This window comes from Choloepus didactylus, chromosome 9 (genome assembly GCF_015220235.1).
Source record: "Choloepus didactylus isolate mChoDid1 chromosome 9, mChoDid1.pri, whole genome shotgun sequence".
NCBI classification, from domain to species: Eukaryota; Metazoa; Chordata; class Mammalia; order Pilosa; family Megalonychidae; genus Choloepus; species Choloepus didactylus.
The window spans coordinates 95,774,384-95,800,781 of record NC_051315.1 but is presented as its reverse complement, the minus strand read 5'-3'; the positions used below and the strand labels follow the sequence as shown (position 1 = coordinate 95,800,781).

The 26,398-nt window shown below is 35.3% G+C and overlaps 1 protein-coding gene across 2 annotated transcripts in view; it reads right to left on the bottom strand.

The window, feature by feature from the left end:
• Nucleotides 1-23,495, bottom strand: part of LOC119544340 (cytochrome P450 20A1) — a 122,501-nt gene extending 99,006 nt beyond the window's left edge. The window contains exons 1-6 of one of the 2 annotated variants that reach the window (XM_037849742.1): nt 23,296-23,369; nt 19,809-19,858; nt 19,253-19,257; nt 19,091-19,155; nt 14,890-15,032; nt 4,034-4,201 (exon numbers count right to left, since the gene is read on the bottom strand). In XM_037849742.1, coding sequence (XP_037705670.1) covers nt 4,034-4,201; nt 14,890-15,015 — 294 coding nt within the window. In that variant the 5' untranslated portion in view covers nt 15,016-15,032; nt 19,091-19,155; nt 19,253-19,257; nt 19,809-19,858; nt 23,296-23,369. Of the gene's footprint in view, nt 1-4,033; nt 4,202-14,889; nt 15,033-19,090; nt 19,258-19,808; nt 19,859-23,295 lie in introns of both variants that reach the window. The other variant, XM_037849741.1, reaches the window with a different exon arrangement.
• Nucleotides 23,496-26,398: the final 2,903 nt, after the last annotated feature.

The window sequence follows — 26,398 nt, the reverse complement described above, 5'->3', positions numbered from 1 at the left end:
AATTCAGTATTATTTTTACAACCTACTTGCTGAGTATTACAAAAAAATATTAGTCATGACTATTTAATATTTCAAAAAGCAAATGCTGAGAAGATGGTAGAGGGGGTAAGGCGAGTGGGCTTCTCCTCTGTGAAAGAAACTAGAAAGGAGCCCAAGGACGCCCAGGTCCACGGTTATAAGGTGTGACCAGCCATAGAGGGTCCCCTACAGTAAACTGGTGGGGACTCAACAACAATAGTACAAACAGCCCAATAATAAAATGGGCAAAAGATATGCAAAGGCATTTTTCCAAAGATGAAATACAAATGGCTAAAAGAACACAAGGAAAAATGTTCATCCTCACTAGCTATTAGGGAAATGCAAATCAAAACCACGAGATACCATCTCACACCAATAAGAATGGCTGCCATTAAATAAAGAGGAAACAAAAAATACTAGAAAGGATGTGGAGAAATTGGAATGCTTATTCATTGCTGCTGGGAATGTATAATGTTACAGCCTCTGTGGAAGACAGTTTGGCAGTTCCTCAGAAAACCAGATATCGAATTACCCTATGATCCAGCAATTCCACTTCTCAGTATATACCCAGAAGATTTGAAAGCAGTGACACAAAAAGACATTTGTACACCAACATTCACAGCAGCACTGTTCACCATTGCCAAGAGATGGAAACAGTCCAAGTGTCCTTCAAGAGATGAGTGGATAAACAAAATGTGGTACGTACACAGGATGGAATACCATGCAGCAGTAAGAAAGAAAAAGGTCCTGAAACATACAGCAACACAGATAAACCTTGAAAATATAATGCTGTGTAAAATAAGTCAGAAAAAAAAAAAGGAGAGATACTGTATGTTACCAATACTGTGAACTCCCTGAACAATGTAAAATCAATGTCTTATAATGTAGAATAATGGGGACGTAGTGACAGACAGAAGCTAGTGAAGGCGGAATGATAATCTAATATGTTCAAACATGTTAATGATGGTGAATTCAAAGGTATGGGAATGGACAGGGGTGATGATTGTTTGTTATAATCCCATTAAAAGTATCAGAGCTGTATTGAAAGTGAATAGGATTGAAAGGGGTTGTTTAAAGGCATATATACCACAGATCAGCACTATAACTATAGATAGGTGTTTGCATGATATATTTCTAAGGTATGACACTAGTACAGAGTTGACAACAGAATGGTGTATGGGAAAAATCTACCTATTGCATACTAGGGACTATAATGAATAGTATTTGTATGATACCTTACTAGTATCACACAACTACTAGGGACAAATAATTAAGGGCTGAAAGAGCTATAAGGGGTTTGGGTCAAGAGAATAGTTTAAAATGGAGAGTGATGAGGGCTGTATAGCTAAATGATGATAATATGAGATATAGATGGATTATCATGAACATAACATATGCTATGTGAACTTAGGGACCCCCTAGTTTATAAGTCAAGGTCTCAATCTTGAGGTTTGCTCTTATGAAACTTATGGTTGTAAGGGGGAGGCTAAGTCCACCTATAATTATGCTTAAAAGTCACCTCCGGAGAATCTCTTTTGTTGCTCAAATGTGGACTTTCTCTCCCTAAGCCCAACTCGGCAAATAAATTCATCATCCCCCCCCTGATGTGGGACAGGGTTCCCCACCCCCACCCCGGTGAATGAGTCCCTGGCAAGATGGGATAAGGATTCCAGGAATGTGCATGACCCTAAATCAAGGGGTTGAGAATACCTTTTTGACCAAAAAGGTGAAAAAAAAAGGCAATAAAATAAGGATTCAGTGGCTCAGAGAATTCAAATAGAGTCACGAGGCTGTCACAGAGGTTACTCCTATGCAAGCTTCAGCTAGATATGCCAAATGGCCACAGTATGGTAAGCCCAAACCAATAGCATTCCCAAAAACCTAAAGAATACCCAGATCTCTATCTGAAACTCTAAAAAATTTTCAATCATTAAGTTTATTCTTCAGAAACTTAATCTTCCAGAGAACTCCTATGCCAGCTAAGTCCCAAAACCCAGAGGCAATAGCCTCATCAAGAACATCAACCAGATGTGTCCCCTTTTCCTATAATGTTGACACCCCTTTTTCAACATGAACAAATGAGGGTAGTCACTGCCTAAACATCCCTGAAGATCGGGAAAGTGATTAAATTAGAGGAAGGGGTAGCAACAGACAAGACAGATTTCACAAAATATTATGAATATTGAGTCTCTATATAATTTTCTTTTTCTTAGTTGCTAGGATTCTTGAATAGCTAAAAGGAAAGAATTGAAATGGTGGAAGTGTAATCCATAGGATTCTTTGAAATCTGCTCTATGGTTACTCATTAAATTGTAATTTGAAAGTTATCACCTTTTTGTATATATGTTATATTTCACAATAAGGAAATAACTGAAACTATGGTACTGTAACTCAACAGTTTTGGAAATTTCCTATATACCTACTTGTTAAATTGTACTTTGAAAATTATTACCTTTTTACATGTTATATTTCACAATAATGAAATAACAAACTGTGGAACTGTAACCCATAACATTCTTTGAAATTTGTTCTCACTACTTTTTTAAACCACACTTAGAAAATTATCACTTCTATGTATATATGTTATATTCCACATTAAAAAATAAGTTAAAAAAAAACAATTGCTCCACCTGGGGAATTACTGATATTCTCACAAGCACTGGTGACTACAGATTTAAAAGACCGAGCCATCGATCTTGGGACTTGCCCTTATGAAGCTTATTACTGCAAAGGAGGGGCTAAGCCTTCTTATAATTGTTCCAAAGCGTCACCCCCATAGAACCTCTTCTGTTACTCAGCTATGGCCTCTCTCTTTAAGCCAACTATGCAGGTAAACTCCTACCCCTCACACTACGCAGGACCTGACTCTCAGGGGTATAAATCTCTGCAACATGGGACCTGACTCCCGTGGAGGAGCCTGGACCTGGCATCGTGGGATTGAGAGTCTTCTTGACCAAAAGGGACAAGAGAAGAGAAATGAAACAAAATAGTTTCAGTGGTGGAGAGATCTCAAATTAAGTTTGAGAGGTCATTCTGGACGTTATTCTTATACATTATATAGATATCTTTTTTCAGTTTGTAGTGTATTGGAATAGGTAGAAGGAAATACCTGAAACTGTTGAACTGCAATCCAATAGCCTTGTTTCTTGAAGACAACTGTATAACTATACAGCTTACATGGTGTGACCATGTGTTTGTGAAAACCTTCTTGCTCACACTCCCCTTATCCAGTGTATGGACAGGTGAGTAGAAAAATGGGGACAAAAATTATATGAATAATAAGAGGAGATGGGGGGATGGAATGTTTTGGGTGTTCTTTTTTACTTTTATTTTTATTCTTGTTTTTTAGAGTAATGAAAATGTTCAAAATTGACTGTAGTGATGAATGCACAACCGTATAATAGTACTGTGAACAACTGATTGTATACTTTTGATGACTGTATGGTATGTGATATATCTCAGTACAATCGAACAAAAAAAATTGCTTCAATTTTTGAAAGCATCAATTATCTTTTTTAATTCAATTTTTTTTTTTTTAACAAAACATTACAACAAAAAAAAGTTACTTTCCCTCACTCCAGGTAACCTGTTTTTTTCCACAGGGAAGTGTTTCAGCTCAGTCTGCCGTGCCAGTGGGAGAGGGATACCAGCTCCACAGCTGGGGAGCTTTACCTACAGTTCTGTGCTGCAATTTCAGCCAGTCCACCCATTCCACGATGGTGTACAATGTGTGTCCAGTCATGGATGCCCCCCACCAGTTGTTCCAGACTATTTACTAGTTGTTCCTGACCATTCACTAGTTGCTCTAGAGGACCAACTAGATTCCACACCTGTCTATGCTGCCATCTTGCCCCTCCCTATCACCAATTATTTTTGCTTGCATTTTTCATTTTAGCACATAGCAAGAAATTTTCTAATCTCAGCATCTTAAAGTTTCTCCTTTAGAGGCAAAGCCTACATTATTCAACTATTCAATTTGATGATAGTATAATTTTAAATTTGACCCTAAACTTACCATGCCATGATTCTTCTGGAAGCTAATGACTTCCTGATCATCTTCAAATGTACTACCCAATACCATCTGTGTAACAGACTTCATAGCAAAACCAAGCATATGCTGGCAGAGGGGAACATGCTGGGTCTCTGGACAGGAGAGCCATTTATCTAATAATTCTTCAGAAAGCTGAAAAAGAACAGAGAACCATAATGATTTAATATCTCTTCTTGCTAAATTTTAGAAAAACTAAGCAAGCAGATTGGTTTCACAGACTACTTAGTTCAACTCTGTGACCAAAATAAGCATTCAGGACCTTATCTGCGAGGCTACCGCTGGCTCCACCTCTAATTGCTTCCTCACTTGATCAGGTTTAGCTTCTGTCAAAGGGGTGACTTGCAAAAGAAAACAAAACCACGACCACAAAAATAAAAATGTAAGTGAAGAATCCAAGGGCTGGAAAAACTTTAAATCGATTGGAAACTAAAAGACCAAAAATCTTAGTATCTAACAAAAAGTCAAGTTTAACCACAGAGTGCCTGGGATCTAGTAGGGAATCAACAAACATAGTACATAAATACGTAAAAATCCTAGACATGCTTCAGTAATGGAAACTTCTCAGAGTCTGTCATTGCTTCATTCATCAAATATTTATAAAAGCAGTGTGTACTAAAAGGATAACAAGCTTGAAAGTCAGAAAAACCATGGTTTTACTTCTGCAACCTTCCCAGATTCAGGTGCCTCATCAGTTAAAAGGAATGAGAACTCCTACATTGCATGGTTGCTACAATAGGGATACAATTATACCCACCTCACATATTGTGGTAAGGATTTTGTGAGGTAATATACAAAGCCCCTATTATGGTGAAACTCAAATGTAAGCTCCTTTCTCATAACAACTCCATGAACTTTTGCACAGTACAAAGGTTTAAAGTTAAATTTTATGAAACACAGAATATTCAAAATGAAAATACTTAGTATTATACAGGTTTATATCTATTTAAAGTGAAGTATATAGAATATAACCTTTTTTGAGAAAGAGAAGGTTTAATATTCTAAAGTATCAAGATTAATGAATCGAACAAGTTAGTATACTTTAAAAGAACTTTTTGAGATTTGGGTGAAGTAGGGAGACTACAGGAAAATAACAACTGAAACAGAAAATAATTATATATTTGAAAAATTACTTTCACATTACCAACAAAACAGCTCCCATACTTTAAAAAGTTAGAATTCTATAGTTATTACGTATAGCTTCTCTTATACCAAAAAGCAAAAAAAAAAAAAAAAAAAAAGATTTTAGAAACAAGCCATTCATTAAAGAATAAATGGCTCTTTCTAGGTAAAAATAGAAGAGCCAATATCAATCTGACATATGCAATGACAGAAGTTCCAAGTGTAGAAGATAAACATTGGGGGCAAAAAGAGCCTTCTTTAAAAAAAAAAAATAGCACATATCACTAGATATAAACCTCAAAGATCTCCTTTTTCTAAACATCAAAGTTTGTTTGCTTCAGCAAACACATTTTTCATAATAAGTGTGGGATTTTTGCCTCAGCTGTCTCAGCTCCACGCACCGAAATGGGAAGACTAAGTGTCCAGTGTTCACCCACTTACATCCTGAAATGCCTGACCTCATCTTCTCCATCAGGCTGTCTCCTCCTGGCTGACTAGACCTGTAACAGCCGTTTTTAAATCATCAGGACAAACCCCATGTGACAAAGCTACACCCTTTCACCATTCACAGCCTCATTCTAGAACCATCTGTTTGAAATCATTGCAACTACCACATGTTAATGCTGATCAAGAAGAGGACAGGGGAGGGGGGAAGGGAAACTGATTCTATAATAATAAAAATACTATCAAAAGTATTTATTGCTTACATTTTACATGTATCAATTCATTTAATCTTTAATACTATGAGACAGGTAACGTCTTATTATCTCCCATTTTATAAATAAGGAAATGTGGCACAAAAATAAAAATAACATTCCCAAGGCTACATAACTAGTAAACATTGGCACTCCTATTGAAACCCAGGCAGTCCAGTGAAGAGCCCATGCTCTCAACCACTATGCCTCCCTCAACATACATAAATAATGTAAGAAAATACATCCTTAGTGTAACAAACAATGTTTAGGTTAAGTGAGAAGGAAATTAAATGGACTTCAAAAGTAGAAGAGTTCAGCTTAAGGTTATTTAGTCTCTTTTTCAAGAATATGATTTAGTCACATACTAACAGCAAATATGCATATATACTGATGGGGGAAAATGGGCTTACTGTGTGCATGTATTTTTATTTTTAAATTAATAAATACACACTTTACTGAGCTCAAAAGAAAAAAAAACAAGTAAAAGGGGTTGGAAATTAAGGATCAGGATCTGAACCAAGGGTAAATTTAGGAGTGAAAGTAGTATAAAAAGTTTCCTCACAGAGAAGCTCAAAGTTTGAGACTCTCTAAGTACTGTATTACTGATCCAGACATTTAAAAGGAATACTTTTAATTAACATCCCTAAAATATCTATGTTTGTTAAAGACCCAGTATTTGATAATCATTAAACACAGAGAACCTTTTTGAGGGTGGCTTTCTATATTGATAATCCTAGTACCTAGCACAGACCCTGGCAAATCTTAGTTGCTCAATATTTAGCGAATACTGGTAGGGTCATTTTCACACCATGTATTTTATCTTCCTTCTTTCCCAAAATGGCTGCCCTGCCTCCACTTCAGAGAATGAATTGTTCCTGACACAGACCAAGAACGCTCTCAAAAATTATTACTAGATATCAATTCTGCCTTACTAGTAATATATTTCACAATATATGTAAAGCCATTGAACATTAGATCTTTCACTTAGCAAAATTTGAATTTTTACAAAGGCAGTTTGGTTTTTAAAAAAAGAAAAATTTTGAGAAGTAATACTGCCATGCTGCCCACAAGACAGAATAAATCAATTTACTCTTATCAACAATGTATCAAAGTGAATAACAGCAGGGAAAATAATTCCACCCAAATCAACTCCTGTATATTAATCATTTCCAGAAGAAAGAAGGAAACGAAATACATATTTCTAAAACGTCCATGAATAAAACCTTTGTTTTTAAGAGAAAATTTAATGAATACTGAGTTTTGTTTTTAATAATTCAATGACTTATTAAGCTTTGTTCCTAACGAGAACTGAATGAATATCCAGACTATCACTGATAGTTCAGCATGTCATTTTTTCTAACTGTACAGTAACATGTATTATATACTGTAATATATTGTAATGTAATCTAAAAGATAATATAGAAATTAATGTAAACCACTCTAAATTTGACCCAGATGTAACTACTGAAAACATTTTGGTATATAGCTTTCCATGTATTTATACATATATATATATATTTTTTATATACACACACACATATATATATGAATCCATGTATGTGTGTGCTTATATGTGAGTATAGACAGATATATTTTGGAAAATGTAATACTATACCAAACTGTTTGTATGCTGGTTTTATCATTTAAAAACTTTTCCCCCATGTCAATAAACATCTTTGCCATCTTAATGTTTCATTCTAATCCACTGTATGGATTGACCATCTTTTATTTAAACAATTCTTTATACTGGACATTTAGATTTTTCCAATTTCTGCTACAATAAACTACAATCATCCTTGAACATGTATCCAATTTACATTTGCCTTCCTAGATGTGAAATTGCTGTGTTAAAAATTCATTTTTTAAGCTTTTTTTTATATATTGCCATGCTGCCTGCAAAGACAGCATAAATCAATTTCCTCTTACCAACAATGTATCAAAGTGCCAATTTCCCACAGCCTTGACAACACTAGGTATAGTCATTTTAAAGAAAACCTTTGTCAAACAAGTAAAAAAAAAAATTTCTCATTTTTAATTAGGTTATTCTTTTGTTTATTATTGGTAGGGTTTTGGATGTTTCATATATTTAATGGCCATTAACATGTCTTCTCCAATGGACTGCATGTTCACTTCTTTAGCTATTTTCTACCAGAGTTTATATCTTTTACTTATTACTGTGTAACAGCTTTTTTACATACCTAGTTTTTAAATGAAATCCAGGGAATATCTTTCCCCAGTTCTAAAATAAGTGGTAGACAGTCAAACCTACTTATTACCAGCTTCCTGGTGACCTGAGACCATATGCATGAAAACAGAAAAACAAAAGCTACAACTGGCTTCCCAAATACAAGATATTTCTATTAAAACAATGGTTTACCCATCAGAGATTTTAAATGTGACTGTCTCTCATATCACTAGTGGTTATTCAGCTAACCACTTAAATGCTTTCACTCTATGCTGGTAAAGTCTTTTCTTTTAGCTAAGACCAGTGAAGTTTTGCTACCAATACTGCCACTGATAACACATAGCTCATCTGTGATTTGTTCATGTCGTGCTTAATTCATTTGTTCTGCACAGTTCTCTACAAAACAATGCAAACATAAATGATTCATCCAACATTTTTCTTTACTTTAGCCACAAATATCTAGTAAAATTGCTGTTAGATTATGTAAATCCCTTTTACTTTGTTAATCTCAACTAGTTTATATTGGATGGGAATTCTAACAATATATTCATAAGCTTCAGTCAATAGTTCTGTTTAGTATTACATATTGACTTATTGTTGGTAGAAACGTTCACATTTATGACAAATGCTTTCCATTGCCAACAGTCTTCTTTCAAGAATATCTCTTCCAGTTTCGTCTTTTGTGATAAATGTGCATTTTCACTGAAAGAGAATATCCAGTGACTGAATTACAGGAGTATGTCTATACTAGAATATTCTATTACCCTCTATATTTATGTGGTATGCAAATCATATAAATATATAAATTGTAAAGACCTAATAGATATATGCTATTAATCTTATGTATCTTAAATAAGAATACAATCTAATGTACAGACTTCTTCAGAATGTTCACATTAAAATACCATGCTAATTTCCACTAACATAAAATTATACGACAGAAAAATAAGGTTCAAGATAAAATTCTACCTAGAGGCAGCCTTACAATTCAACAGATAAGATTTTGGAATATCTACCACTTGTGGAGAAAGAACACAAACTTCCTTTCTGAAAAAATTCTTTAGGTGCATCAGGTTAATATATCTTTCTAACAGAAATATGCTGTCAGTAATTATTATGAAATTATTCAAATTTCAGAGAAGCAAGTGATTTTTAATTTCATCTTGTATTAGGATGCTACTTTGGCTGCAATACTCACAAAAGATTTAAAAAAAAAAAAAAAAAGGTCCTAGTCAAGCAAAACTGCCTCTCTGGAAAGCAGAACCAAGCTACTGATTGGCAATAGAGCCTTGTGGTTAAAGATATGTGCTGGAGCCAGAATTTCTAGGTTCAAATCCTAGTTCTGCTACTGACTAGCCGTGTGACCCTGATAAGTATGGTAGTTTGAAGTTGTATGTACCCCTGAAAAGGTCATGTTCTTTTAATCCATTCCTGTGTGTGAAGACCTATTATGAACAGGACCTTTTGATTATGTTATTTTAATTGCAATGTACCCACCTCATTCAAGTGATCAGGTCTTAATCCTTTTACAGGAGTCCTTTATAAGAGGATAAAATACATACAGAAGCTAAGAGATGAAATAGAGAGAAACACCCAGGGAAGTTCTGAGAAAATGCCTCAGACAGAGAAAGCCAGAAGTTGAAGCAACAAAATCTGAAGAGAAGGACCAGCACACATTGCCATGTGCCTCGCTATCTGACAGAGGTGCCCAAGTTCCTCTCAACAGAAGGTATCGTCCTGTTCCTGCTGATGCCTTAATTGGGACATTTTCATTGCCTTAGCACTGTAAATTTGTAAGCTAACAAATCCCCATTGTTAAATGTTAGTACAACAGAATATATGTTACCTTTTTATGAATGGTGGACATTCATATAAACTGTTAACTGTATTTTCTCATGATGCAAATAGTTTTTTTTTTTTTTTTACGCATGGGAGGATAAAGCACATTGGACAGTTTCTGCATTTTTATATATGAGCATAGTGGAATCCTGTGACTGTGCTATATATAATTAATAAACTGGAACTCTGTTGATGAATATAGCTGCTGTACTATATACCAATGTTTAACAGATGGATAAATGATCATTGATAGCACTTGTTCAACATTGGAATAAAATTACATATATCCTAGGGAAATATTATGACACTGGACTTTGAGATCAGAATGGAAGAAAACCTGAAAGTCCTTTGAACATTTTAGGGAAAAGTATTAAAAGAAGAAAATGAGTTAAGCATGTAGAAACAGGTTTTTATCTTAACAAGGTCTGCTTCTTATGACCAGAATATCACAGCTTGCTAAATCATAAAAGAATGTTTAAACTAACGGGATTTTTGTACCAACTCTATAGCTGCAGCTAAAAAGGCACCTTCTGTAACTGGCTTGGAAATTTAGTCTTTTCAAGTCTTTGTGGAGTGTAACAAACAACCTCAAATGTGAATGTCTTGGTTTTCTTTTTTATGATGATTTTATCTACAGCATTTCCTGTTTCCAAAGCAAAACACTGGAATAATACTTGTCTTTTAATTTAACATAAGCAGTTGTTTTAATGAGTAGTTCTGTCTCAGTGTCATGGATATATTTGATTTTTCTCTTCTACATAATTTTATTTGAACAAATGTATGCAGTTTATACATTGTCTTTTTCTGTTCAAGTTTGCATGGCCACTGAATTGGCTGGGGAATGTCTCTTGTGTGGAAATATTTTCAACATAATATTCCTTGGGAAGCAAGTAACATTCCTCGGTGTTAAGGGAAGGAATGCCATACAATCCCTTCATCTATAACACTCCAGCTTATAGCAACAAAATGCAAATGTCACACTGATTTTCAGCACTGAAAACCAAGGAAAGCACTTAGCACTTACTAACTCTTCAGTTTTCCATTTACTTTTTCCTCAGGAATGAAAGGTAGTCTATCATGGATGATGGAGTTCTGTCATTTGCTTATCATAACTGGACAGCTATTTTTAACCCTAACACCTAAAATGTTGACAGTTCATGGAAAGTTAGAACGAAGTTTTAGGTAGTGCCAGTGAATTGCTGTTGCATCAGGCCTTGAGTTGGCCTTAAGACAGTAGGGGCCACACCATCGTACCAGGGCCCTGTGTTACCAAGGTTCACACATGGCTTTTAACAAGTAGCTACTCTACCAAGGCACATGCCACATCATCGTTTCCTTTTAGGAAATTTTAAAGGTGACAAGAGATGTTTTGGGTATTGGTAAAGTCCTATTGTTCTCTCCTTTCTCTTAAGCAATGATGGAGGATACAAATGTTTATTACCAGAACTTTTCTCAATCCTAGTGATATGGATGTGCTGATGTTCACCACAATCCCCATACAAAGTGAAGACTGAGTAATTGCTGGCTTCCTGGAAAGAATATGGAAAAAAGCCCTCCTACAGCTTAGTTGTCCAGCCACTCTGACCAAATTACATTTCCTGTCCCTATGTGGTTCTGACTTAAGACCCCAGTGGGTCAGAGATAATCATCTTAACAAATTATACGAATAGCTAGTGAATGGACACAGAAAATCCAAATAAGGAAATAAATTCCTTTATTAAGTTCTCATAAGTCAGAACAAACAAGAAGGAAAATAGTATTTAGACTAATCCCAATTTGCTTTCTATGAAAATCTAAAATCTGGATTTTTTTTCCTTTTCTCATAGTCTAAGGAACAAGGAATAATTTGAAAGTAATTTTGTGAACGTGTGTGGAAAATACAAACCAGAGATTCAGTCTTAACAAAGGTAACCTTTCTGAGGACTTGTTAATCCCCCTTTATACTCTCTTATCCTGTATCTGCACTCTTATTTTAAGATGCCATACTGTATCATATAAATAAAAAGTAAAACTGTATTTCAAATTAAAAAAAAAAAAAAAAAGGCCAGTCCATTTCTGGTATATTGCATTTTCATCAGCCTTAGCAAACCAAAACAAGTTACTTAACTATTCCATGCTCTAGTTCCTTATCTGTAAAAATATCTACCTATAAAGTTCTTATGAGGATTAAATCAGTTCATAGAAATATAGCTACGAGATGAATGAACTGAATATTAGGTATTAATATTATTATTAAGTTGTCAATTAAAAGGATCCCAGATAATAGCCATAAATTCTAAAATTCATAGATACTTGTTAAATCAGAATGTAGCCCAAAAGTCACAGGAAAACATGGGTTTGAAACAGAGAAGTTAAATTCACAGAATTAAAGCTGAAGTTTAAACACAGCCTTGGAACAGAGATGGTCAGAGGAGGATGGACCCAGAACTCACAGGATGAGGTTGAGAAGGTTAGAGAAGAGTCAGAACACAGAACTCAGATCTAGACCCAAAAAAATGGCCAAAAGATTTTCTGTGTCAATCTTTAGTATACAACTTATTTTGAGGTGTAACTCTGATAAATGGCTCTGTCATACCTGATCCTAAAGAAAGCATAAGAAGGGAGCACAGGGCTTTTCTAACAGCAGTACTCTTCAATCATGTTCTTGTTGATCGATCTTTTGGTTGGAATTCCTGATTAATGCCAAAGCTAAGTTCCATAGTTGTACAACGGGCTGACAATATAAACCTGAAGCAAATTTCTCACATATTAATATTCTTTTTCAGATTTTTCCTGGCTATTCATGAACATATACTCTTCCAGATGTACCCTGCACAACAGTAGGCAGCCTAAGTCACATAGGTCTTGAAGATCTCATTAAAGATTTTGGAGTATGAAGCAAGAGCAAAGTGAAGCCATTAAAGTTTTAAATCAAGAGAGTGATAAAGTAAGATAGTATTTTGAAAGTATCCATTCTCAGGGGTTCTTATCCAAAGAATCTGTGTGTAGACTTCAGGGGTCATGAACTTGAATGGAAAAAAAAAATCTTTATTTTTCCACTAACCTTTAAATGAAAGGCAGCATTTCCTTCAATTGTAAATACAGCCCTTCGACTTTGTGACCAATACAAATCTCAAATATTTTCATATATTACAGTTATTGCAGAAATCTCAAAATAATGTGTTTTTCCCCTTTACAACATCAATACTTCAAAATCATGGAAGTTTTTGGAAGCATTGATAGATCTTGTTATTTAAGAAGTACATTAAAATATCACAAGCTTGTTCTTTTTTTAAAAAAATATTTTGATAACTGTATTGGTTTCCTTTGGTTTTCTTATATTCCTATGTATTTACTTTATGCATTTAAAAATGCTATTCTTAGGAGTCCACAGGCTTCAACAATCTGACAAGGAATACATGGCATAAAAAAGTTTAAGAACCCCTGCAGAGGGTGGAAAATAGATGCAGGGAGAGGAGCAGAGAGAAGCAAGAAATACAAGTAATCCAGGTAAGATAACAGAAGCTTAGACTAGGATGGTGGCAGTGCTGGTGGAGAGAAGTAGACCAATTTGAAAGATATTTAGGAGGTAAAATTAACATCACAAAGTCTTCAAATATGATTTTCAAAAATACATTTAATGTTATAAAAATGCTTACAGTATGTGGAAATAAAAAATGCAGCATACAGTATGATGGTGATTACACTAAAATTCTACTGTGCACAAAAAGACAAGAATGATAAAAAGTATTTCAAAATGTTAAATGTAGTTATCTCTTCATAATGCTGGGTAATGGGCAATATTAAAAATGTTAATTTTTGCCCTTTGTACTTCTCTAAATTTTTCCATATTCTGTACGGTGACTATCAGAAAAAGTAGGCCTAGTTTTAAAGTTAGTTTTGGAAAAATTTGAATGACATCAAAATATGTTTATGATGTTTTAATGCGGAAAGGTATATAAAAGTTTGCAGACAACATTATATATATATAGTAAAATTATGGGTGATTTCTTTATACTGTTTTAGATTTTTCATATTTTCTACAGCAATCACATTACTTTTACAAATAACATTACTTTCAAGGGAGCAGATGAATAGATTAGCTTTGGACAGAAGAAAGTATTCTTTAAGATTTAAAATGAGAAAGATTGATCAAAGTGATTAAAATGGAAAATTTTGTGTTAAATATGTTACCACAATATTTTTAATTAAAAAAAAAAAGCACAGGATTAAGATGGATATAGTCTGTTGGGCGAGGGGGGAATTAAGGAAATTAAGGGAGTTCACATGCAATGGACTCTACAGTCTCATTAAAGTAGGAGGCAAGGACATCAATAGCAAGCAAAGGCCTACGACTGCCAATACTAGAATAAGGGTGAAGGTTTCAAACAGTCCTATGGGACACACATAATTAACAGATAGCACACAGGGTTCAGCTAAGGAACTTTATGGACCAAAGGAAAAGAAGCTACCTGGCATGGATTAGTACTGCTGTTCTCAAACCTCGTAAATCATTTGGGGAACTTCTCAAAATGTCAGCTGCCTACCCCCACGCTCCCCTCACTGCCCCAGAGATTCTAATTCATGAAGTTCAAGTAGGGGACAAGGAATCTGCATTTTTAATAAGAAGGTTTATTTCAGGTAAGCGTCAAAAACGTTTTGGGAAACATTACCCAAGAGTCTGGCCTAATAACGAAGGACAAATCAACTAACAGGGAAAACTTCTTCAGGTTCTCTTCACTCCCATCATTACAAATAATACTGAGAGTCTAGGTATAAAGAGTATTCTTTTCTTTTCTTTTTTGGGTATGCATGTTTTATTTTTGTTTTGTTTTATTTTGTTTTTAGAATTTCAGGAAAATGAAAATCAGCTTAGAAAGGTAAGAAAAGAGTATCAACAAAAGGCAAAGGATATATAAATAGTAAAAAAATATACAAATTCATAAATAAAAATACTACTAACTGAACTGTTGAACTCCTGGCCAAACTACTTACCCCCTTACCTTTAAAAGGAGAGCAAAATTACTCTGCAGAGAATCAGTCACACCATTTTCATGCAATTTTTTCCTCAGGCGGTTTTCACTTGCATCCCCACCACCAGACGGATACCTTAATAATGACTTGAGCATAGTTTCAAAAGGGTCCACTGAAACAGACAAATTGAACATTTCTAAATGAACAAACAAAATAATAACTAAAAAAAAAAAAAAATTCCACAGCAAGAAAATAAAGAAATCAAGGAAGGTAAGGGATTGCAACTAAAAGCATGACAATTTTCTTCGCAACTCCCTTAATTATCTTTCCTAAAAACGAACAACTCAAGAGGTAATGGAAATTGGCAAGGATACAACATTCTCAGAATTCCACTGCAACTGAAATACTTGAATCAAATTTCCTACCCACATGACTATACTTTGATTTAAATTTAAAAAGTCAATTCCACTGATTTTTAAAGCAAAATGGATGTTTGTGATCCCCAAGTATTAGTTAAAATTATTTAACTGAGTTAAAAAATTTATTTTATTCTCTTCTTCATTCTTTTTTAAGTGTTTAATGATTATATTGTTTTCATACACAGAAAATAATACAAGTTCATTGTAATAAAACTCAAACATACAGGAAAATGCAAAGAAGAAAATAAAAGTCATCCTGAATCTCATCACAGATGTCTCATCACACACATTTCAGAGATTTGTTTACAGTTATTAACATTTAACAGAGAAGGATAGACAGAAAAATATCAGACCTCTCAAAGAACCACATTCCCTTCATTCAGAGTATATCTCTCAGTTCACTAGTATAATAATTTCAATAAAGTTTACCTGCCACCTGCCCCTCAACCCTAGACTCTAAGCTCCATAGGAACATGGACCATGTTTGGTTTTGTTCATCATAGTAATCCCTGACAAAGCCATCTTTTCATACTGTGGAAAAGCTTAGTGATAAAGAGTACAAACTCTGAGACCAGACTCCCTGGCTACAAATCCTAGCTAAATCACTAATTAGTTATGACATTGGGGAAATGATATAAACTCTGTACTTCAGTCTCCTCTTATGTAAAATGGGAATAATCAATAGTCCCTACTTCAGAAGGTTATTATGAGGATTAAATGAGTTAATACTCATAAAGGCTCTGGGAAGAGTGCTGGCATATAGTAACTGCTATTCAAATATTTAATAAGGAAAATAAAATAAATCTACATCATATTAAGGCCTGAAAATCCTTTTTCAACTTCCAATTTTTATTATAAATAATGCTAATATGAATTTTTTCTCATTTATGTGATTATCAGCTTATGGTAAATTCCTAAAGATATTACTGCTGAGTCAAGAGATAACTGCCAAACTTCTCTCCAGAAAGTCTGTTTGATGTTTACACTCCATGTTTCCTGATTCCTCATTTGCTAATCAACAATGAGTTTTTGCAAATATTTTTAATCTCTTCTAGTCACAAAGGTAAAAATCTCATTTTTATGCATCCTATTGATTAACTGCAAGGCTGTTATTTATTGACAGTTTGTATTTCTTCTCTCTTGAATTGCCTGGTTTTTGCCCATTTTTCTACAAGGACATTTCATTTCTGTTTTCTTATTTTCTATTTACTATAGACAATTATATATGAATGGTAAATACTTTTCCCATTTCTCTTTTAAACTTTTCCATGGTGCCTTATTTTCTCATATACCGTCTTTTCTCAAAGTATTTTTTACTGTACTGAAAATTTTCATGTTTATTTAGACAGATTTAGCCACCTTGTGCTTTATGGCTCCTAAATGCTAAGAGTTTACCTACACCCCAAATTTTTAAATATTTAGCCATATTTTGTTCTATTACTTTTTTTTAAAAGCAGTTTTGAGATATGTTCATATTATCATACAATCCACCCAAAGTCTACAATCAGTGGTTCACAGTATCATCACATAGCTGTGCATTCATCACCAAAATCAATTTTAGAACATTTTCGTTACTCAAAAAAAAAAAACAACAAACAACAACAACAACAAAAAACTCAAAGCATCCTATTATTGACCCTTAGCCTTGGTGTGATACATTTGTTACTGCTGATGAAAGAATATTAAAATATTACTGTTAACTATAGTCCATAGTTTCCAATAGGTAAAAATTTTTCCATATACTTGTAGTAGTGATATACATTTGTTCTAGTTTATGAAAGATCATAATTTTATATTTGTACTACTAATCACTGTCATCATCCACCACAGGATTCACTGTATTATGCAGTCCCATGTTTTATCCTCTAGCTTTCCTTCTAGTGACATACTCAACTCTAAAATTTCCCCTTTCAACCACAATCACACATATAACTCAGTGCTGTTAATTATACTCACCATATTATGCTACCATCACATCTATTCATTTCCAAACATTTAAATTCAACCTAGTTTAAAAATTCTGCACACATTAAGCATCTACTCCCCATTCTCTACCCTCATTCTATTTTCTGGTAAACTATATTCTAGATTTTTAACTCTTATGAGTTTACTTATTATAATTAGGTCATATTACTGAGATCATAAAATATTTGTCCTTTTGCATCTGACTTAACTCAATCAACATAGTATCCTAAAGGTTCATCCATGTTGTCTCATACTTCAGGACCTCATTCCTTTTTACTACTGAATAATATTCCATCATAAGTATGTATCACATTTTGTTTATCCTTTCATCAGTTAATGGACACTTGGGTTGTTTCCATCTTTTGATAACTGTGGATAGTGCCACTATGAATTGGTATGCAAATCTCTGTTCACATCCCTGCTTTCAATTCTCCTGAGTATATATATACCCAGTACCTGGATTGCAGATCATAAGGCAGAGCTATACTTAGCTTCCTGAGGAACCGCCAAACTGCCTTCCAAAGCAGTTACACCATTCTACATTCCCACCTGCAGTAAATAAGTGTTCCCATTTCTCCACATCCTCTCCAACACTTGTAGTTTTCTAGGGTTTTTCTGATAATGGCCATTCTAGCAGCTGTGAAATTATATCTCATTGTGGTTTTGATTTGCATTTCCTGATAGCAAGTGATGTTGAGCATGTGATTTTTAGCCATTTGTATTTCCTCTTTGGAAAAACATCTATTCAAGTCTTTTGCCCATTTTCTAATTGGGTTGTCTTCTTACTGTTGAATTGTAGGATTTTCTTACATATGTCATATATTCGGGATATTAAATCCTTACCGGATATATGGTTTACAAATATTTTCTCCCATTGAGTAGGCTGCCTATTCACCTTTTTGACAAAGTTTTTTGATGTGCAGAAGTATTCAATTTTGAAGAAATTTTTCTTTCATTGCTAGTGGTTTAAGTATCAAGTCTAAGAAAACTCCACCTACCACAAGATCTTGAAGATGCTTCCCTACATTTTCTTCTAGGGTTTTTATGGTTTTGGCGTTTATATTTAGGTCTTTGATCCAATTTGAGTTAATTTTTCTATAGGGTATGTGATAGAGGTCTTCCTTTATTCTTTTGGATATGAATATCCAGTTCTCCCAGTACCGTTTGTTGATCAGACTGTTCTGCCCCATTTGAGTAGACTTTGCTGCCACCTTCTATTACTTTTATGACTTTGTTTTTACTCATTTGGAATTATTTTAGCATAAAGAGTAAGGCAGGGGGTGAGATTTATTTTATTTCCAAATAGCTAACAAGTTTTTCCAAAACCATTTATTAACTTTCCCCTTTGTCATAAAATACAACCTTTACCATATATACTTGGTTTGTCTCCTGGACCACCTATTGTATTCCATTGATCTGTCTAGTCCTACCATAATAAGAGTCTTTAAATTACTCTAGTTTTATGATACTCCGTAATATCTGATGTTACAAGTACTCCCCTCATGAATATCTGTTTTTCATATTTTTCCTGGCTGTTCAGGTAAACTTGCGCTTCCAAATGTAGTCCGGAACTATTTTTTCAGGTCCCAAAAAATCCTGTTGGAATTTGCATTGGGATTTTATTGTAAATATCATAAATTGAAGGGGAAAAAATAATCATTTTACAATATTATGTTTTAAATGAGGCAATAAATATTAAGATTTAAGCACAATGCCTGGCACAAAGTATAAAGCATTCAATAAATGTTAATTATTCCTTTCTAAGAACAATGTATAGCCATTCTTTTATTAGACATTGATTTTTAAGAGATAAGGATTGTCTACTCAGAAAGAAAATTAAACTTACATGTTTTATTGGGGTTGATATGCTGCTTCAGTACATCAACAGTGCCCAAACTAACAACAAGGCACCTGCCAAACCAGAAAGAAACCACAGATCCGTATCTTTCATGCAAATCAACCAGGAACTCATGCAAACTTCCACTGTTTACAATATCTGGAAGATTACCATCTCTGAGAAAAGAAGAAATAACAAAATAATCAATTCAACTTGGAAGCATCAGAAAACAAGAGCTGACTGTGAATTAACTATGTAAATAATGAGACCAAAGGTACATGAAATTAAAATTACTAAAAAATCTAAAACTCAATTATATTTGGCTCCTGGCTGTTTCTGTAATTATATTTAGATTTGAATTTGACTAATATTTTGAGAATTCATAACACTACAAATAAGATGGCTACACAAGGAACATCTGACTCAGAAACTTGAAAACTATTTAACTTTTGCAGCACCTGATTCTGAGTTAATGACGGACAGCATCATGGACAGATAAAGATCAGCAGATCAGCAATGGCAACTTTTTTCTTCTTTTTGGAACTTAATCCTGTCTTTCTATTTTCTACTTTCTCCAGCTAGGGGAAGTGAAAGCTATGATATTATACAGACCTCCTTTCTATTCTTAACAAAGTTTCCCTTGTATGCACAGAAGTAAATTTAGAGTAAGCAAAATAAGCTGAGTAATCTAAAAAATATGGTTTAAATTTAATAAACAATTACTCACTTTTCTTCAGTTGGAGTAATCCCTGGAATCCCAGCAGCTTGTCTGGAGGCCTTAAGGAAAAATAAGAAAAAAGTTTAGTATAGTGAATTATCATATATCTCATAAATCAGATATGTTTTCCCAAAACATATCTAGAACCTTAAAAGATGGCTTTCCAATTTTGTCAAATATAAGAAATTTATTTCTATATTAAAATACAAAAATGGGTTGTTTGTATGGAAAATGATTATCTCAATATTATTCCTCTGTGTCAGTTAAAAAAAGGTGTTTGAAAAATTTAATATCACTCTACATCAAGTAATATATAATGAAGTAATACATTCTGAAATTACCACAAGAGCCTCCTCCTCCAGGCCCTGATGCTATTCTTTTTTTTTACATCTCAATTGTATTTTTATACTGAAGTTTATTTTGAAAACAAACTTTTCTGATAAATACCCAAATGAATTTGAAATTACAATTATCTCAAAGTACACAGAAATTTCCTATATTCTCCTATACAGGAAATGCTGATAAAAGAACACAACATACTATTTAAGGACTGCAGCAAAATAGAATTCTCCTTTTCCAGCTTTTTAAACTATTTTTTCCATCTGAGCCAATTTGTAATATTTGACATTTGGGTTGTATGTGCATATAAAACAGACACATTTAACAAAGTGAGCATAAGATGAAACAGCATACAGTGTCCTTTCTGGATATAATAAATTTTCAGAGGCAAGGTGGTCCAAATGGGAGCAAAAAGGTGACTTCCTAACCAAATAAACAAGATAAACAAAAATTAAGAATAATGCTAAAGATTATTCCCTATTCTTCTAAAATACAAGTGTGCATTCTGGGTATGTGTGAATCAAAACACTTCCAATCAAGACTGTGAACTTATGACTAGGAGTATCTAATTCAATAAAAGACCATGGTGTAAAAAGACAGGTAACATAGGTGAATAGAGGACATTTCTCCATCAAATTATACATACCGACTTAATAAAGAGGTAGATTATTTAAAATCTCAATGGGCTCAGATATTGACTTGAGCCTGAAAGTGATGTTTTAATTATATATTAAGATCATAATTAAGCCTACTAGAATGCTAGCTGTCACTGGATTAGTACCTTAAGATTAAACATAGGAAAGAACTATTTGTTACAAAACACACACAAAACATTACACTTTGTGGTTCTACTATTTTGTTTGTTCCACTATTTTTGTAATCGGGGCAAGATAAGAGGTTCAATTTGTTTAAGAACATTTAATGTAATAAACTGTCTGAATCAACGATTTTCATTAATTCTTCTGCCAAAGACAACATTGATTTCCATCTAGAATTATTTTTCAAGATAAGAAACAATAAGTCAATTGAAAAAAAAATTGTAGCCTTGCATTATGAACATTACACTTTTAACATACTGATTGACTGAAAAACCTATAACATCACTGTAAAGATGTTAATCATTGTTGGTCTTCAGCAATGAATGAATGCAGCTTTACTGCGACTTCTCCAAAAATGCTCTGCAGCACCTAACACACTGCTGGTAAACAGTCTCAAAGTCAGAGTCACTCCCATAATAGTGACCTTTGATAATAAGTTGTTTTTGTAGATCATAGCTCTCAAGTAGTTCAATTTTCCCTTTGCAGTTTTTAACTTCACTAACTTTTCTACTCAAATCGATTGCTTTCTTCCATACGTAGTACATAATCAAATGTGGCAAAGGCTTCTTTGGTAACCTGCCAGGCAACGTGATTCACTGGAGTATCATGCTCCATCATGAAATTTTGCCCTCGATATTCAGGACAGTTTCCTATCTCATAAGTCAATGCTTTGGCACTATCCTCCAATTATCTGAGATATTTTGATCACTTACAAGTTTTCTGAAAATTGTTCCTGCAATGGGTGATCAACAAATATTACCCAGACATACAAACAGCACAGACTTGGGTGGCTGAGTTGCTATCTTCTCAGCAGCAAAGAGAGGCACAAGAGTGAGACCCACAGTCTATTCTTAACATAGGACTCAGATGATTCTTTTAAAATTGAACAAAATTAAATTTCAATTATTTTTAATTTAAAATGTCAATCCTCCAGGTGCTGCTCACCTTCAAAGTAAAAGCCAAGTCCTTAAAATGGTTTACAAAGCCACTTAAAATCTGCCCTTCACCCGCACCCTTCTCAGGGCTTTCCTGGAATACACCAGGCATGTTTTACTCTGTGGATTTGCATATACTATTCCCCTTGCCTGCCATGTTCTTTGATCTCCTATCTGAATGGCTTAATCCTTCCTCTTCAAGTATCTGCTCAAATGTCTCATCTCTTGACCATCCTACTTAAAATAGCAATTATACCCATCACCCCCAGCTTTATTTTCTTCCATAATAGTGAACACCATCTAACATACTATACATTTTACTCTCTGACACCACCCCCACCCCAGAATGTAAGTTCCGTGAGTCAAGCTTTTTTGTCTCCCTTGTTCAGTGCTGTATACCCAGCACATGAAACCATGCCTGTCATATCGGAGAGACAAATATTGGTTCAAAGAATAAACAGTGTTGCTTCTAATAGCAAATCAAAGGATAGGCTTATGAAAATTTGGAGACCTGGAGCCACTAAATATTCAGTTTTTCAGAAAATAATAAGATACCCCAGAATTTCCAGATTTTGTAGTTGCAACATTCCAGTCTAATCCATTTCATCAGCTCTGGAAAAACATTTAAGGAAGTGCAACCATCATTACAAGTGATGTACTCGGAGCAGTATAGCTACCTATAAACCCTCTTCAACTTTCACTATAATACCAACATCATGGTCTGTAGAGCATGTTTTAAGGCTGATTCTTCATCCACTAGTCTCTTTGTTTTCACAACCATTCTCTGAAACTGACAAAGGCAAGTGGGGAACGAAGGAAACAACTAGATTCAAGCAGTGCTCTTTCCATTAACCCCATTTTTGCCTAAGGTCCCGATAGGAGCAAGACCAAGTCCCGGAACTCCAGGACTACGGGTTCCAGTAATGACAGATCAACAGACAAATGGAAGGTGCGCGCGTACACACACACACACACAGTGGCCTCCGGTAATGGTTAAATGGTTAAATGTGGCCCCCCACCGGGAAATTCTCGGGAAGGGAGGGAAGAGTGGCGCGTCCCGGCGTTTCCTCCCAGACACATCAGAAAATGGAATTAAGCGTTGGGAGAACTGATCCCAAAAAGCCGCCCGAAGTTCTTAGGCCCCGCCTTGTAACAGGGGCGTGCGGATGCCGGCGCGGTGGGGCCCAAACCCGACGAGGCGGGGCCGGAGCAGCTGAACCGCAAACCCGCCACACCCGGAGCATGAGGGGCTGTCATGCCGGCCACGTCGCTCTCTTCACAGCGATCACCGCGCGCGCGCGGGAAGAGGCGTCACGCGGCCCCGGTGTTGCGCCCCACCCCCCTCGCTCTGCTGCGAGGAGGCCGCGGTGGAGGCAAGCAACACAGACACAGGGTGGCGGTTACCGGGTAGAGGTAAAGCACTGCTCCCACCAACGCCAGCAAGAAGGTAACGGCGAAGATGGCGAAGTCCAACATAGTTCTTCCGCTCAGAGAGCCACGTCTCTGAACCACCGCTCGAGCAGCCGCGCTTCAGCCTGGCCGGACCTAAGGAATGAGCATGTAGGCGGAGGAACCTCGCGCGGCCTGTGGACTAGTTGGCCGCTGGGGGCGTGAGCAAGTCCTGCCGCCTGGGGTTGGCGGGCAAAACAATGGATCGCCGAGAAGGTGGAGCGTGGGAGCCTGCGCGCAGTTTTCCCTGGGAGCTTCAGCGCGAGGCGGGGGTTATGGTGTCCAAAGTTTCGAACACGCCCACGGCTTGGGAACCGAGTTGCTGATAGAGCAGAGCCTAGGCGTCTAAAAACCGACGGAATTATCGCTCTGCTCCGAGCAGCACTTTTTTCGGTGATTTAAGGTTATGGCCTCAAACAGGTGGTACTCACAGTGTGGTCCCCTTAGGCCGGCTGCTTCCGTTTCACCGGGAAATTTGTGAGAAATGCAATTTCTCGACCACAACCCATACCCCCTGAATCAGACACTCTTGTCTGATTCAGTCCAACAATCTGTGTTTTAAACAAGCCCTGCAGGGGATTCTGTTGTACACTCAAATTTGAACGAGAACACTAAGCTAACTTCGACTGTGTCTAGGTGTCTTAAGCACCGTTAGATGGTCCTAAAAGCATCGAAGTTTGCAGTAGTTGTAAATGTGGTTCCTTAATACGAAGGCGGCAAACTGTTCCATGATGGATAAAAAGATTCCTTGCTCTGCTAGCTCAGACTTTTGATAAATTTCTGGAAATTTCTATGCTTCTGTTTCCTTTTATGTAAAACAGTGAAAATAATATCACACAGAGTTGCCTGTAGGATTAAATTAGATAACTTATAAAAAGCACTTAGCTCCTGGTAAAACTGGCACCTACTTCTGTATTTAGCGTTAGTTACTCTGAGCATAATTACCCTAAAATCCCTTTTCCAGTATTTCACGATTGAGAAGTTTTGACATGAATAATGTAAACCAAGGCGCACTAGTTACCGGTGTTCCAGTCGTAAAAGTCCAAGTATTTCCAGGTTTTTTAACTTTAATAATATATGATATCAAGAACGACAGCAATTTAGCAAGAGAAATCGTTCCAGATTGCATTGCAGAGTGTCCATGATAAATGACAATTACCTAAGTATGAACATCTTTCATTGAAAATGCCAAATCTTTTGGCATCTCTAGTGAATGATAGAACATTGATGTGATCTTTTATTTCACAAAAATTTGTGCTTTTAACTCTAGTTCTCTGCATATAGGTGTATTTCAAAATATCCTGTTTTTCAAAAGTTAATTTTCCATCAATATTATAAATCACTTTTTAAATAGTAAATACAAGATTTTTAAATGCATAATGTAGCTACATAAGAGTAACACTAGACACCATTTCTCCAGGATATCTGAACTCCCCTCTCAGTTCCAAATGAACATATAGCCCGAGAAAACTTTTGGGGGTCTGTAAAAAAGAGATTTCCAAAACCAGAGAGTAAGCCCTTTCAAAGAGAATCTTTGAAAAGCTGTGTGTGCATGTGTGAATTAGCATGCACATATTCTTACGTATATGCATACACACATTCCTGTCCACACATTCCCACAGGTTACAGTTGGCTTAATTATGAATGGGGACATAAGTAAAACTTTTGAAAAGTGCACTTATGCCAAATTGTAATTCCTATTACCTGTAAGGTGAAATTAAGATAAACCTCATGTCTCTGATAAATAAAATTTTTAACTGTCCTAAAGTTAGAACCTATTTCTAACTAGATCCAAATAAGTGTTAGTTTTGTAACATATTTTGAACATCATATGTATGTCCTCACTTTATATTTTCAGAAACAATGTCATTGCAATTATTTGGATTATAACTGATGTTAAGGCAAAGTGACCTGTGTTAAAATCACCTTGAACATTGTGTTTTTTCTGACTATATTGATATTCTTCTCACAAATGATCTATACAATATGTTAGTTTATTTTTAATTGATTAAAATCTTTGGAAAATTAGATCCTTTTTATTAACATGCATTGATTTTGACTTGAATTATTATTTTCTAAAATTAAGACCCCTATGCTAACCTGCAAATCTTTTCCACACAGTATCACTTAAGCTTTTGTTTGTATGATTGCTGTTGTTTATTTACAGCTTAGTTATTACTTAGTTTTTCTTTACAGCAGTGCCATCAATGTGCATGTTTTTATGGGTTTTTTGTTTGTTTGTTTGTTTTTTAGAAATAGGGTATGTTTGGATGAAAGTTAAAAAAAACAATAAAATCTTTCATTGTTGTTCCAGTTTGCTAATGCTGCCACTACGCAAAATACCAGAAATGGATTGGCTTTTATAAAGGGGATTTATTTGGTTATAATTTACAGTCTGAAGGCCATGAAAATGTCCAAATGAAGGCATCAATATGAGTATACCTTCACTGAAGGAAGGCCCATGGTGTCCAGAAAACCTCTGTAAGTTGAGAAGGCATGTGGCTGCCATTTGCTGATCCCAGGTTGTGTTCCAGCTCCTCTCTTAGCTACTGTGTGTTCTTCAAAATGTTGCTCTTGGGGCGTTTTGCCCTCTGTTAGCTTCTCTGGAGCAAACACTGGCTAGCATCCTCAAAGTGTCAGCAAAAGTCTGCTTTCAGCAGCTGTCTCCAAAATGTCATTCTCAGCTGCTCTGAGGTCCTTCTGTTTATGAGCTCTTTTATAGGACTCTGGTGATTAAATCAAGACCCACCCTGAATGGGTGGGGTCCATATTTCCATGGAAATAATTTCATCAAACATTTTGCCCACAGTCCATTGAGTCACATCTCCATGGAAATGCTCAAAAGATTCCAACCTAATCAACACTAATACATCTGCCCCCACAAGATTGCATCAAAGAACATGGCGTTTGGGGGGACATATTACATGCAAACCAGCACAGCTGTCCAAAAAAAAAAAAAAAAAAAAAAAAGGAGAGAGAGAGAGAAAGAAACAAAATTTAACAGGTTGGGGCAGGGCAGAATGTTTTAGAGGTTGAGTCTCTGCATAGCCTCTAAAAC